This window comes from Pelodiscus sinensis, chromosome 20 (assembly GCF_049634645.1).
Source record: "Pelodiscus sinensis isolate JC-2024 chromosome 20, ASM4963464v1, whole genome shotgun sequence".
Classification (NCBI taxonomy): Eukaryota; Metazoa; Chordata; order Testudines; family Trionychidae; genus Pelodiscus; species Pelodiscus sinensis.
In genome coordinates, this window is record NC_134730.1 from 2,656,305 (window position 1) to 2,669,872 (window position 13,568).

General features: G+C 53.0%; 1 protein-coding gene across 1 annotated transcript in view; it reads left to right on the top strand.

The window, feature by feature from the left end:
• The window catches only part of CFAP52 (cilia and flagella associated protein 52), a 35,816-nt gene that overhangs the window by 3,532 nt on the left and 18,716 nt on the right, over nucleotides 1-13,568 (top strand). The window contains exons 3-6 of the mRNA XM_075903489.1: nucleotides 957-1,093; nucleotides 3,542-3,670; nucleotides 6,697-6,796; nucleotides 7,100-7,216. Coding sequence (XP_075759604.1) covers nucleotides 957-1,093; nucleotides 3,542-3,670; nucleotides 6,697-6,796; nucleotides 7,100-7,216 — 483 coding nt within the window. The remainder of the gene's footprint in view (nucleotides 1-956; nucleotides 1,094-3,541; nucleotides 3,671-6,696; nucleotides 6,797-7,099; nucleotides 7,217-13,568) is intronic.

A 13,568-nucleotide genomic window follows, 5' to 3' on the forward strand; every position in this document is an offset into this window, starting at 1 on the left:
CCATGCGCCCGGGGCCGGCTCTGGCACCACGCATGCTCCATGTGCCCGGGGCCAGGCCAGCCCCGAGCACTTGGCGGGCGCACACAAATGCTGGCACCCGCGGGCACCATGTTGGGGACCACTGCTGTAGCCCATAGTCTTGTGTATAGTTCTGTTGAGTTGGTAGCACAAAGTCTGTGAGTAGTGGCTGTAGTAGCAGGCCCTGTTATTTTTAACTACATCAGTATAGGTTACGTTAGCATAGGCTGAGCTATTGGCGGTGGGAGCTCTTGCTTTTTTAAAACAATACATGTTGCTTTTGTTTGAGGGGAAAGCATAAGTGCTAGAAGAGGAAAAACATTTCAGGGGATTGGAGGCATGCCTGTAGTACTCCTAGTTCTCCCTCTGACTTGCTATGTGACCTTAAGCACTTAACTTAGGGTAAAATTTTCCAAAATGTCTAAGTCCCATTTTCAAAAGTTACTTAAACACCCTCATCCCATTTGGCTGCTCAATGTATAAATTACTTTTGGAAATGGGACTTAGGTTACAGAATCCTTAGGTGCTTTTGAGAATCCTTCTAGGTGCCTACCTTCCTGTTTAGATACCTACGATCTTTGAAAGTCTGGTGCTTTTGTGCCTTCACGGGAATGAATTGATTAATCTTTGTAGGGCACTGAAGGTCCTTGGATGAAAGCAGCAGTAGCACCTCCCGTCTTTTTGAAATGTCCAGTTTTGGGGGTCTCGCTCGTGGAGGGTGAATTTACTATAGCAGTGCAAAGGGAAGCCTTGCTGGTATAATATACTGCTATTCCTATACCGGTATAGCACTCCCAGTATAGACTTGGCCTTAGTGTGGCTATTCCACAGAGAATGCATACAGTTAGAGTCCTGGGCTGGAAAGAAGCCTAACTTAGAAGCACCTTTTGCACCTAAGAAGCCTGAGGATATTCTAACTAATGTTCTTTGGGCCCCAGGCAGATATAATTTTGTGGGACTACAAGAAGAGAGAGCTGCTTGCACGGCTGTCACTTCACAAGGGGAAAGTTGAAAAATTGGCTTTCTCGCCGAATGACCTTTACTTGGTGTCACTGGGAGGCCAGGACGATGGCAGGTAACAGGATTAAATTATGAATCTTCCTCCCCCTTCATCAGAGGTCACATAAGCAGAGGGCTGAGTGAAAGGGACTGTGTCTGAGGACCAAATAAATGAAGGCAAAAATGCTTCTGGCAGCTTCCTCTCCTTCTACTGTTGGCTTTGCTTCTCAGCACAGCACCAAATGCAGAGGAGAGTCTAAGCTGATACCATGCACCTTCTCTCATATACAGTGTAGTTCACACCACTTTGAATGCAGACCCCCACACATCACCTCTGAATCTTACTGCTTGGGTTTTAGAGACTGTTTGGCTTAATGGGTGGGCGGGAGGAAGGTGAACATTGCATCAGCATAGGTTCACCTTGAAATTTGGCCCAAAGAGACTGTCAGGAGCTTGCCCCCCTTCTGGTCCCTCATGACACTATTATGTGCTGGTCCCATTCCCATGCAGTAAGAGGGGTTGGCAGTTGTGGGGGTTTCTCTGCACATGGCTTTTGTTCCCATTGGTCATTGAATGGGGCCTTATGCACCCAGGGAAAAATCTTCCTGCCTTTTAATGATGGAGTTCTCTGTGGAGCTATCCAGTGGATTGAAGGCATAGGTCTTCTCACAGGAGTGGTATGTCTAAAACTGCCTGTCTCAGCAGATATCCTCAGCATTGAGTTCAGCCATGGATCTTCTTATATCCCATTAGTTTGTATTTGAAATATGCTGCATATGGTGTATGGTAAAGTGAGCACTCAAATAAGAGGGAGACTTGAATACACGCAGGGTACTATATCATTGTTTGAAACTGTGAATTAATTAAGAAGCGATCAAATGAAGGCTCTTGTAGCACAGATGAGTTCCTGACTTGCATCCTCTCTGTGGGTACGTCTAGACCACATGCCTCTGTCGCCAGAGGCATGTAGATTAGGCTACCCGACATAGGAAAATGAAGCGGCGATTTAAATAATCGCCACTTCATTTAAATTTACATGGCTGCCGCGCTGAGCCGACAAACAGCTGATCAGCTGTTTGTCGGCTCAGCGCGATAGTCTGGACGCGCGGGTGTCGACATCAAAGGTATTTGTCGACCACCCAGGTAAACCTCATCCCAGGAGGCATACGTGGGTGGTCGACAAATACCTTTGATGTCGACACCCACGCGTCCAGACTATCGCGCTGAGCCGACAAACAGCTAATCAGCTGTTTGTCGACTCAGCGCGGCAGCCATGTAAATGTAAATGAAGCGGCGATTATTTAAACCGCCGCTTCATTTTCTTATGTCGGGTAGCCTAATCTACATGCCTCTGGCGACAGGTATGTAGTCTAGACGTACCCTGTGTGACTTCCCTCCTGACCAGTCAAAAGGCAAAGATACGAAATTCTACGGGGTCTTTTGGTGGGTGTCACAGTTTCAAGGTAGCTGCGTCTGTATTTCCCCCTCCATGGTCCCTTGAGGGCACCCTCCGAAAGGTTCCCAGCTTCCAGCCAGCACCTCTCTTAAGGCAGAGACCCAGGTACTTCCTTCTGATCCGGGGCATTAAGGCTGCACAGCTCCACGATTTACACTGTCATATCCCCAGCAGGCCAGACTGCCTAAATGGGCTGTGCCTGCATTTTGCCTGCTCTCCGAGGGCCCTTCCTAGAGTACTGCCGGCAGTTACCCGTGCCAGCACGGCTCCTAGAAATTGCCTCTATTCTGAAGGTGAAAGCATTATAGAAAAAACATATTAAAAGAAACTACACACATGCTAAAAAGCTCATCAGAGTCCCCCCCAACTCCTGCTTAGTGTCTTCAGTGGGTTGCAAGTCCTTCAAACCCACAGCTGGGTTTCCCTGTGATTATAGGTTAATTGGTCTTAGAACCAGAATGCAGGCCTGAGTCACTTTTAGTGTGAGCTGTTCACCCCAAAGTCATTTCTTTCTATGTTGGTCTCTGGAGAATCCAGCTTGAACCAGAATACGTGAGCATCACCAGGAGGTAGCACGTGTCTGGGGGTAGTCTAACCTCCTGTTTTCACTTCCTGGAGGAGCAGTGGTAGCCCTCCCCTGTGGCATTCATACAGTACCTGGCCCACAATGGTGCATAACCATTCTACACTTCATACAACATGGTCTCCCAAAGAGATTAACTTCTTGCAATATGCCTGTCACAGTGGGGACAGGATGAGATCGACCAGATCAGTTTCTACTGAGGTTCTACGACATGATTAGAAGCTTAGCCAAGAGAAGTTAAAAGGCTCGTGCACAAACCCGTTCAGCTGTTTTATGAACAAGGGCCGTGAATTGCAATTCTATATAGCTATGTACAGGAAGTGTGGGGGAAAGTTTTCCATGGTTATAATCTCTGCAAAGTGCCTCCAAACCAGGATTCATCTACCAACACCTATAGGAAGATTGCCTTGCTCTGCTGAGTTGTGACATTTTCCAATGATTTAAACAAGTTGAAACTACTTTTTTAAACCCTTCTTTCCTTGCAGTGTGGTTGTATGGAGCATAGCTAAGAGAGAAGCCATCTGCGGCAGCCCTGCTTCAGCTCGCAGTGCTGGAAATGCTACCGTCCTGGCCTTCTCCAGCTGCCGAGACGAGTCATTTGTTAGTGCTGGAAAGTAAGGTCTTGTCTATCGGCCAACAGAAAACGGTTGCGGGGGAAGGGCCCAAAGCTATTTCCTCCTGCAAAGGTTGTTTATCTAGATCAGTGGTCCCCAACCTTTAGAGGCTCCCGGGCACCTGGGGGCAGGGCCACTCACACGCCAGACGCCTGGGGGCGGGGCCACTCATGCGCCGGGTGCCCGGGGGCGGGGCTGCACGTCCTGGGGCACGCAAGGGGCGGGGATGCCCTTGCACCTGGCGCCAGCATATGCCCCAGGGCCGGGGCCGCCCGAGCGCCTTGTGCCGTGGGCCCGGGGCCGGCACTGCCGCCCGAGCCGCGCGCCAGGGGCCGGCGCCGCGCGCCCGCGTGTGCCCCAGGGCTGGGGCCGCCCGAGCGCCGCGCACCAGGCACCGGTGCGTGTCGCGCGCCTGGGGCTGGCCCAGGTTGTCGGCGAGCGCACACAAATGCCCCGGCAGGTGCCATGGTGCCCGCGGGCACCGCGTTGGGGAGCACTGGTCTAGATGAAAGGAAGTTAAGCAACATGGACTGTTTACTGTTTTTTCCCATCACTATCGAGAACCCTGTGAATGTCCATCAGCTTGTCCCTTACAGGCATTTCTGCTGGTTCTACACAAACAGTATTTTCAAAGCAGTGTCCAGGGAACTGCCCGCAGCAGTTGTGTAACTGATGGCAGGGATTTGTATTCAGCACTCCCCATGCAACCGTTAAAATATTTGCTCCCTAATGGTTCCGCGAGAAGATTGGCTGACAAATTGCTCTGAACAGTGGCTGGAGCAGTGATATCGCAGAGATTGCTGGATTGTTTTCTCACCCTCTCTGGCTATGAAGTGCCGTTATCAGCTCTGTATGGTATAAGAGAGCTCTCTGATGCAAAATAGTCACATGTCCCCATGTAAATATATTATTACTTGCTTTGCAGCTGCAGCTGCCATTGAAAGCAGGAGGAATTGTGGAGCTTCCAAAAATGATGGCAGAGGCACTCCAAGGGTGCTAGACAGAGCAGAGGAAAGAGAGGGACCCTGACGGAAGCTCTCTCAGCCTAGATTTAGACACGGTGCTGCAAGCAATAACCAAGAAAGGCAGAGTGAGGAGATGAGGGGCTTGCTTGTCAGTCTAGCCACACGCCTTGTGCTCTGATAGGTGCTTCGATTGGGAATTAGAGCTGGGTTTGTACAACGTCTTGCTTTATCTTTGTAAGCGAGCCCCAAGGGAGAAAGCGTGCGAGCTGAGGAGCGAGAATGTGCAGCAGTGTGCATGCACGATATGAAGGGAGCTGGAGGTTAGGTCCATAAAAGGCTGTTAGCCGGGGGTAAGGAATGGTGTTCCTGGCCTCTGTTTGTCAGAGGCTGGAGAAGGATGGCAGGAGTCAAATCGCTTGATCATTGTCTTTGGTCCACCCTCTCTTAGGCACCTGGCACTGACCCCTGTCGGCAGACAGGCTACTGGGCTAGATGGACCTTTGGTCTGACCCAGTACGGCCGTTCTTATGTTCTTATGATGTTCTTATGGAGAGGATAGTGGTGGGAGGAGTAGGAGGAAAGGGAAGAGGTGAAAAAGGCTGCCATTTCTTTTCCGTGCCGCTGTGCTGTATTCTCATTGTACATGTGTCCCACTCTGCTTCTACGGCCCCGCCCAAGCCCTCCTGTTCGAGTCTCCACCAGGAAGTCAAAAGAGAGATGTGAACCGCTCACTGCTCGCAGTCCCTAAGCCCTGGTGCTCTGTTTGTTATGGTGCTTTGGCAATAAAACAGTGCTGATTACATCTCCATTCTTTTCTTATGTGCATGGTGGACCTATGACCCAATCAGAAGATAGTAGTAGATATGCAGATTCCTAAGCCAGAAGAGTCCACTGTCTGGTCTACAGTGTAACATAGGCCATAGAATTCCCCCACAACCCCTAGGTCAATATCTTTTAGAAACTAGCCTTGTTTTCACAATTGCTAGCGATGGAGAATCCATCACAACCCTTGGTAAATTGTTCCAATGGCTAATTATCTTCCCTGTTTAAAAGGTGCATCTTATTTCCAGTCTCATTTGTCCTAGCTTCAACTTCCAGCTGTTGAATTGTGCTCTACTAGCTTGAAACAGCCATTGTCAAATATTTGCTTCTCATGTAAGTTCTTATAGACTGTAACCACATGGCCCTTTCATTTCTCGTTTGAGCTAAATAGAGCAAGTTCCTGGAATCTGTCATTCTAGGGCAGGTTTTCTAATCCTTTAATCATTCTCCTGGCTCTTTGAACCCTCGCCAATTTATCACCAACCTATTTGATTTGTGGGTACTAGAACAGGAGGCCGTGCTCCAGCAGGGGTTGCACTAGTGCTAGCCACAGAGATAAAATAACGTCTCTGATCCTGATAAATAGTGTAGAGCCACGAACCAACTCCTGTGGGGTCCCACTGGAATCAGACTTGCTCGATGATGATTCCCCCTAGAAGGAATGATGCAGGAGTCCTGTGTAGCTCTCATGTAATTATAATACAATCTCTAATGAGTCAGCCCAAGAGCACCGAATTAAGGTTCCTGGACAGCTTTCGTTCTGGCATTCCCTAACTTTGAAGTGCTAGAGTTTTCAACTTGAATGGTCTTTTAACATAGTTTTGATGGATAAGAAATAATATTGTGGCTCCTGTGTCAGTAATGAAGTTACAGAGCTAGAAAATAGTCCTGAATGCTCTAAGCAGTCCCTTTCCTGTTCTTCTCAGAAATAACCTGAGCCATCTGGGCCCCGCAGTGCATGTTTCTCGGAATAGTGGCAAGTGTCTAGGTTGTTTCCTGTTCCCCAAGAACAGAGCTTATACTTTGACCAGATACGTCCACATGGATGTAAGTGGTGCAGTAGAAGTTACCAGGAACTTACCTTCTAAAAAGGACAGATTCCTTTTTTGCCTCTTGAAAATTGTACTTTTATGCCTTTTTCCAGAACATACTAACTGTCCCTGCTGAGCACCGCTGTATTAAACAATCTCAGAGACTCTTGCATATGTACACTTGATTATGTGTGTTCTTTGGCTACAGTGGGACTATTCGAGTATGGGAACTAGATCTACCAAATCGAAAAATTCGGCCAACAGAATGCCAGACAGGGCAGCTGAAAAGAGTAGTCACATGTATTATGGTAAGTATTCCTCTGTGGAAACTGTAGCTAAGCAGACTTATGGGTGATTGAAACCACTTGTAATAATGTAGCAGGCTGGGAATTTCTCCTGAGAATTTCTTTTCTGCTTATGAACATTATCGGAGTTTAGTTAGGAAAATGTCTTAACTGTCCACAGAGCTTGTGTGTGTGTTTCAACATAAGCTTTACCCACGTCCCCGAATAAAAACTGCGTAATATGCTGAAGTGAAGCCACTCCTACCCCACAATTATGACCATGGCAAAGTGACCCGACCCTGATCTCCTTGTTTAACCTTCGCTCAGATGGCAGAAGACGATAGCTACTTCTATGTTGGCACTTCCAGTGGTGATCTCCTGAAGCTGAATATGAAGAGCAAACTGATGAGTGACTATGGACCTGTGAAGGAGAAGTTCAGTCTGGTGAGTGGCATCCCCGTGGGGTTTTTACTAAGTACATGTCACTGACCCAACAACTTTTCATGCAGCTTTTCTCCTGCCTCCCAATCTCCTCCTGCTCTTTTGTTGGTAGCTGACATAGGGGCATTTTTCCTTCCTTCTGGGAAAACCGCCCTGAAGCTGATTCAGAAACTAAGCCCCATTCTGTGCCATTACTTCCTTTGAATGGTGTAATTGACTTGGAGCCCAAAGACATCCCCTCTGTTCAGCTTCATCTGGCTCAGGATCTGGTTTAGCCAATGTGATGGGTTTGGTCACAGAGCTCCCTTTGAGACTCTCACTTGGGGTGTGTCTAGACTACAGGGCTCTGTCAACAGAGCCATGTAAACTAGTTTACCCGACATAGTCAATGAAGCAGGGATTTAAATAATCGCCGCTTCATTAAAATAAAAATGGCCGCCACGCTGTGTCGACAATCAGCTGATCCGGCCCAGCGTGGGAGTCTAGACGCGGATCGGTCGACATGGGAAGCCTTTGCACACCTCTCCCTTATGCCTTGTGAAACAGGAGCGGTCGACAAAGGCTTCCCCAGCTGACAGATCCGCGTCTAGACTCCCACGCTGGGCCGGATCAGCTGATTGTCAGCACAGAAGGTGGCCATTTATATTTTAATGAAGCAGGGTTTATTTCAATCCCCACTTCACTGACTATGTCGGGTAAACTAGTTTACATGGCTCCGTCGATGGAGCCATGTAGTCTAGACATACCCTTGGGCTGCGTCTAGACTGGCATGATTTTGCGCAAATACTTTTAACGGAAAAGTTTTTCCATTAAAAGTATTTGCGCAAGAGAGCATCTATACTGGCACGGATGCTTTTGCGCAAAAGCACATATTTTGCGCAAAAGCGTCCATGCCAGTGTAGACACTCTCTTGCGCAAGAAAGCTCCGATGACCATTTTAGCCATCGGGCTTTCTTGCACAAGAAATTAACGTTGCTGTCTACACTGGGCCTCTTGCGCAAGAATACTTATCCCTGAGCGGGAGCATCGAAGTATTTGCGCAAGAAGCACTGATTTTGTACAGTTCAAGGTCAGTGTTCTTGTGCAAATACTCGCAGCCAGTGTAGACAGGCGGCAAGATTTTGCGCAAAAGCAATTGCTTTTGCGCAAAATCTTGCCAGTCTAGACGCAGCCTTGATGTGCTGAAAATACCCCTGATCCCACCTTCCTGCCCTCTGGAGCACCTCACCAGCCTGTCCTGCTGCTCCACCAGAGCCTGTGGGCTCCCCCAGCGATGGCACAGAGTGGGGTCATAGCACACTGCAGAGCAACCCAGACACTGAGATCCACTCATCTCTGGGAAGGTTCAGTCCAAGGGACTTGACACAGCACCCAGCTGCACAACCCCAGTGGGACCAAAATCCCAGCTAAATCCATCTCACTGTGTGTAAAGTTTATATAGAGCAAGCTCATAAGTGGTTTGCCCCTTTTATGAGAGCTATGGACAGCTGGCCTCCCACCCTGGTAACAATTATTTACACTGGGTTTATTAATAAACAAATGGGAGTTTTATTAAGTATAAAAAATAGGGTTTACGTGGTTGCAAGTGATAGAGACCGATCAAAGTGAGAACGACGAGGAGTCCTGTGGCCCCTTATAGACTAACAGATGTATTGGAGCATAAGCTTTCATGGGCAAAGACTCGCTCCGTCAGAAGTGGGTCTTTGCCCATGAAAGCTCATGCTCCAACACATCTGTTAGTCTATAAGGTGCCACAGGACTCCTCGTCGTTCTTGCAGATCCAGACTAACACGGTTCCCCCTCTGACACAAAGTAAGGGTATGTCTACACTACCACCCTAGTTCGAACTAGGGTGGTAATGTAGGCAACCGGAGTTGCAAATGAAGCCCGGGATTTGAATTTCCCAGGCTTCATTTGCATATTGCCGGGCGCCGCCATTTTTAAATGTCCGCTAGTGCGGACTCCGTGCCCCGTGGCTACACGCGGCACGGACTAGGTAGTTCGGATTAGGCTTCCTATTCCTACTCCTCGAGTAATGGTAGTTTGGAATAGGAAACCTAATCGACATACCCTAAGTTACTAAGCAAAATAAAACAAAATACACCAGCGGCGAGGAGTCCTGTGGCACCTTATAGACTAACTGAAGTGTAGGAGTGTGACGTAGTGGGGGTACTTGCTGGGCTGTGGTGACCTCTGCTGTCTGGAGCAAGACCCAGCAGGGAAAACCTCACTAGGCCAAGGTAATGCCAAACTTGTTGAACCAGTGGCCAGACACCCCCCATGGAGAGGAACAAAGGAAGGTAAATGCTGCCCTGGCTGGGGGGCAGGGCTGGAAGGGAGTGAGTTGGTTGCTGGCTGTCTGTGAGGATGGAGGAGACAGCCTAGGGAGAGGAGCTGGAGTTTAGGGGCCCAGTCTCCCCCCAACTCAAGGGGACCTGAGGCATCCTAGCCCAGCTCTGTGACCAGACTACATCTGTGCTATGCTGTATCCTGGAGAGGCAATAAACTTCCTCTATTCCACCGGCGGGTGCAGTCTGTTTGTGCCATTTCGGGGTGCAGGAGACGGGGAACCCCCAACGCGCCGTCACACTGGTGTCAGAAGTGGGATGCACTGCACCCCGTGGATGAAGCTCCCAGCGGCAAGCGACAAGGCGCAGTAGAAGCAAGAGCCCTGGAGCCAGGCGTGCTGGAGACAGAGCGAAGCGGTTCCTGGGAATCGTGGGGCGCTGCAGCACTAGACTGGTGAGTCTGCACCGAGGGGCCCAGCGGGCAGATGGCCTACGCCCGACTCTTGAAGGCAGAGCTGGTGGGGCTGTGCAGAGAGAGGGGCTTGCCTGTGCGGAAAGCAACCAAGGCCCAGCTGATTACCCAGCTGGAAGAGAATGACCAGCCACGGGGCCAGGATCTTGTCCCCAGGGGAAGCAGCCAGACCCCCCCTGAGAGTGTGTCAGGCTCAGAGAGGGGGAGGAGCGCTGGAACCCACCGGAGAGATGAGACAGCGTCTCCCGGGAGGCCTGCAAGCCGTAGCCCATCTAGGGCAGGGGCCAGCCCAGCGGAGCTGCGGCGGCTGGAGATCCAGCTGCGGATGAAGGAATTGGAAGTACAGGACCGAGAGAAGGAGCGCCAAGATCGAGAGAGGGACCGCCAGGATCGAGAGAAGGAGCGCCAAGATCGAGAGAGGCAGCGACAGCATGAGCTGGCCATGGCAGAGCGGAGAACCTGCGGGGCCCCGGCTGCGCCAAGAGTGGATGGGCCCCAGAGTCCCGGGGATGCCAGGCGCTTGGAGAGGCTCACGGTGGCCCAATTGAAGGACGTGGGCGACATAGACGGGTTCCTCAGCTCCTTTGAGAGGGCCTGTGGGCTGCAACAGGTCCCCCCAGCTGACTGGCTGCAGGAGCTCATCCCCGCACTGAACCAGGAGGCGGCCGGAGTGCTCAGTCAGCTGGAGGACCTACAGCCAGGGGATTACAACCGAGTCAAGGAGGCCCTGCTGCACAAGTTCGGGCTGACCCCCGAGATGTACAGGAAGAAGTTCCGGGGGGTACAGAAAGGGCCACGGGAGACCTATGTGGACCTGGCCTCCCGCCTGGCGCAATACTGCCGCAAGTGGGTCTCGGGAGTCGGAGCCCAGACTGCAGAGGAGCTGCTCAAGCTGGTCATGATGGAGCAGTTCTATGAAGCGTGCCCACCCAAACTGAGGCTGTGGCTCAAGGACCGGAGACCAGAGAACCCCCAGGAGGCCGGGAGACTGGCGGATGAGTTCACGGAGAGCCGGTCCGGGGGTGAACGGGAGTCCCGGAGAGAAAGAGAATCGCGCAGAGACCGGTTCTCGGCGGAGCAACGGAGAGAGACACCTCCGAGGCGAGCCCCAGGGACCAGGACCAGTCATCGATACCCCAGAAAACCAGCCAGAGCCCGGGCAGAGCCGACCCGAATGGGCCCACAGAACCTAACTTGCCATCGCTGTGGGCAACGAGGCCACAAGAGGGCTCAATGCACCAGGCGCAAGAACAGGTCCCATGACCTGGGACGTTCCAGGGTTAACTGGCTGGGGCGGGAGGAAGGGCCGGCTGCCCCAGTGGCAGGGGCTGGCCGGCAAACCTCCGCTCGGGGAGGGGGGAAGGATGCTCAGTGCACCTCCCCTGGGAGGTCTGACCCTCGGGAGACAGATTTATCCGTGCACCGGGTGGGGGCGGGGCGGCCCCTACGGAGGGACTGCCTCGTACCCCTGGAGGTGGATGGCAGGAAGGTGACGGGTTTCTGGGACACGGGGGCGGAGGTGACGCTGGCCCGGCCCGACATAGTGGCCCCAGACCGTATGCTACCCGACACTCAGCTGACACTGAGGGGCATAGGCGGCACCCCCTTTGAGGTACCCGTAGCCAGGGTGCATCTGAAATGGGAGGCCAAGGAGGGCCCCAAGGAAGTGGGGGTGCACCCGCACTTGCCCACCGACGTGCTAATGGGGAGTGACCTAGAGGAGTGGCCAGACGGACCCCACAGGACGCTGGTCACCACCCGTAGCCAGAGCAAGCGAGGGGCTTGCGGCCCGGAACCCGAGGAGGTTCCCCAACAGGGGGCCCAGGGCCCCGTCCCAGCAGACCTAGAGTTGGACCTAGGCAGTGGGGGGAACCACGGCCCTGTCCCAGCCCCAGCCGCTGAATTCCAGGCGGAGGTGCGAGCGGACCCCTCCCTGCAGGCCCTGAGGGACCGGGCTGACCTGGGTGCCGCTCAACCCCTAGGAGGAGATTGCCAGGAGAAGTTCCGGTGGGAGAGGGGATTTCTGTACCGGGAATGGCTTTCCCCCGGGACGGTAGGCAAGTGGGGGCTCCAGCGGCAGCTGGTGGTTCCCCAAAGGTATCGCCGCAAGCTGCTACACCTGGCCCATGACATCCCGTTCTCGGGACACCAGGGGATCCGGCGCACGCGGCTGAGGCTGCTCCAAAACTTCTATTGGCCGGGGATGTTTGCAGCTGTCCAGCGGTACTGCCGGTCCTGCGACTCCTGCCAACGAGTGGGGAAGGCCCAAGACAGGAAGAAAGCTGCATTGAGACCCCTGCCCATCATAGAGGAGCCTTTCCAGAAGGTGGCGATGGATATTGTGGGGCCCTTCAACAGAGCGACCCGGACAGGGAAGAAATACATCCTGGTGGTGGTGGACTTCGCCACCCGCTACCCCGAGGCCGTGGCCCTGCCCTCCATCGAGGCAGACACGGTGGCAGACGCACTGCTGACCATTTTCAGCAGGGTGGGGTTTCCCCAGGAGGTTCTCACGGACCAGGGATCCAACTTCATGTCGGCCCTGCTCCAGTGCTTGTGGGAGAAGAGTGGGGTGCAACACACCTGGGCCTCGGCGTATCACCCCCAGACCAACGGGTTGGTGGAGAGGTTCAATGGGACTCTGAAGCAGATGCTACGGACCTTTATGCACAAACACCCGCAGGACTGGGACAAGTACCTACCCCACCTGCTGTTTGCGTACAGGGAAGTGCCCCAGGAGTCCACGGGGTTCTCGCCGTTCGAGCTGTTATATGGGAGGCGAGTGAGGGGCCCCCTGGACTTATTGAAAGACGAGTGGGAGGGGAAGGTCTCCCCGGAGGGTGAGCCGGTCGTGGAATACGTCCTGACATTCCGGGAAAGACTTGCCGAGCTCATGGGCCTGGCCAGAGAGAACCTGAGCAGGGCCCAGAGGAAGCAGAAGGTCTGGTATGACCGCAATGCACGGGCCCGCGCCTACGCTACCGGGGACCAGGTGATGGTCCTGATCCCCGTGCGGAAGAACAAGCTGCAAGCCGCCTGGGACAGCCCCTTCAAGGTGGTTAAGCAGCTGAACGAGGTGAACTACGTGGTGGAGCTGACGGGCCGGACGCGCGGCCAGCGGGTATATCATGTTAACATGATGAAGCCGTACTGGGACAGGGAGAACTTGGTGCTGGCCGTGTGTAAGCCCTGGGAGGAGCAGGGGGAGGATCCCCTGGTGGGCCTGTTCCCTGGGACCGGAGAGGACTCTTCGCTGGAGTCAATTTCCCTCTCGGACCAGCTCACCCCGGCCCAGCAGGCCGAGATCCGGGAGGTGCTGCGCTCCCACCAGCAGCTGTTCTCTAACAAGCCGGGTCTCACCAACCTGGCTGTCCACCAGGTGCAGACGGGCACTCACTCCCCGGTGCACTGCTCCCCATTCAGGGTCACAGGGAAAACAGCCCAGGACCTGGAGAGAGAGGTCCAGGACATGTTGGCCCTGGGGGTGATCCAGCCGTCCTCCAGCCCCTGGGCCTCTCCCGTGGTGCTGGTTCCCAAGAAGGACGGGTCGATCCGGTTCTGCGTGGACTACCGGAAGCTCAACGCCATCACGGTG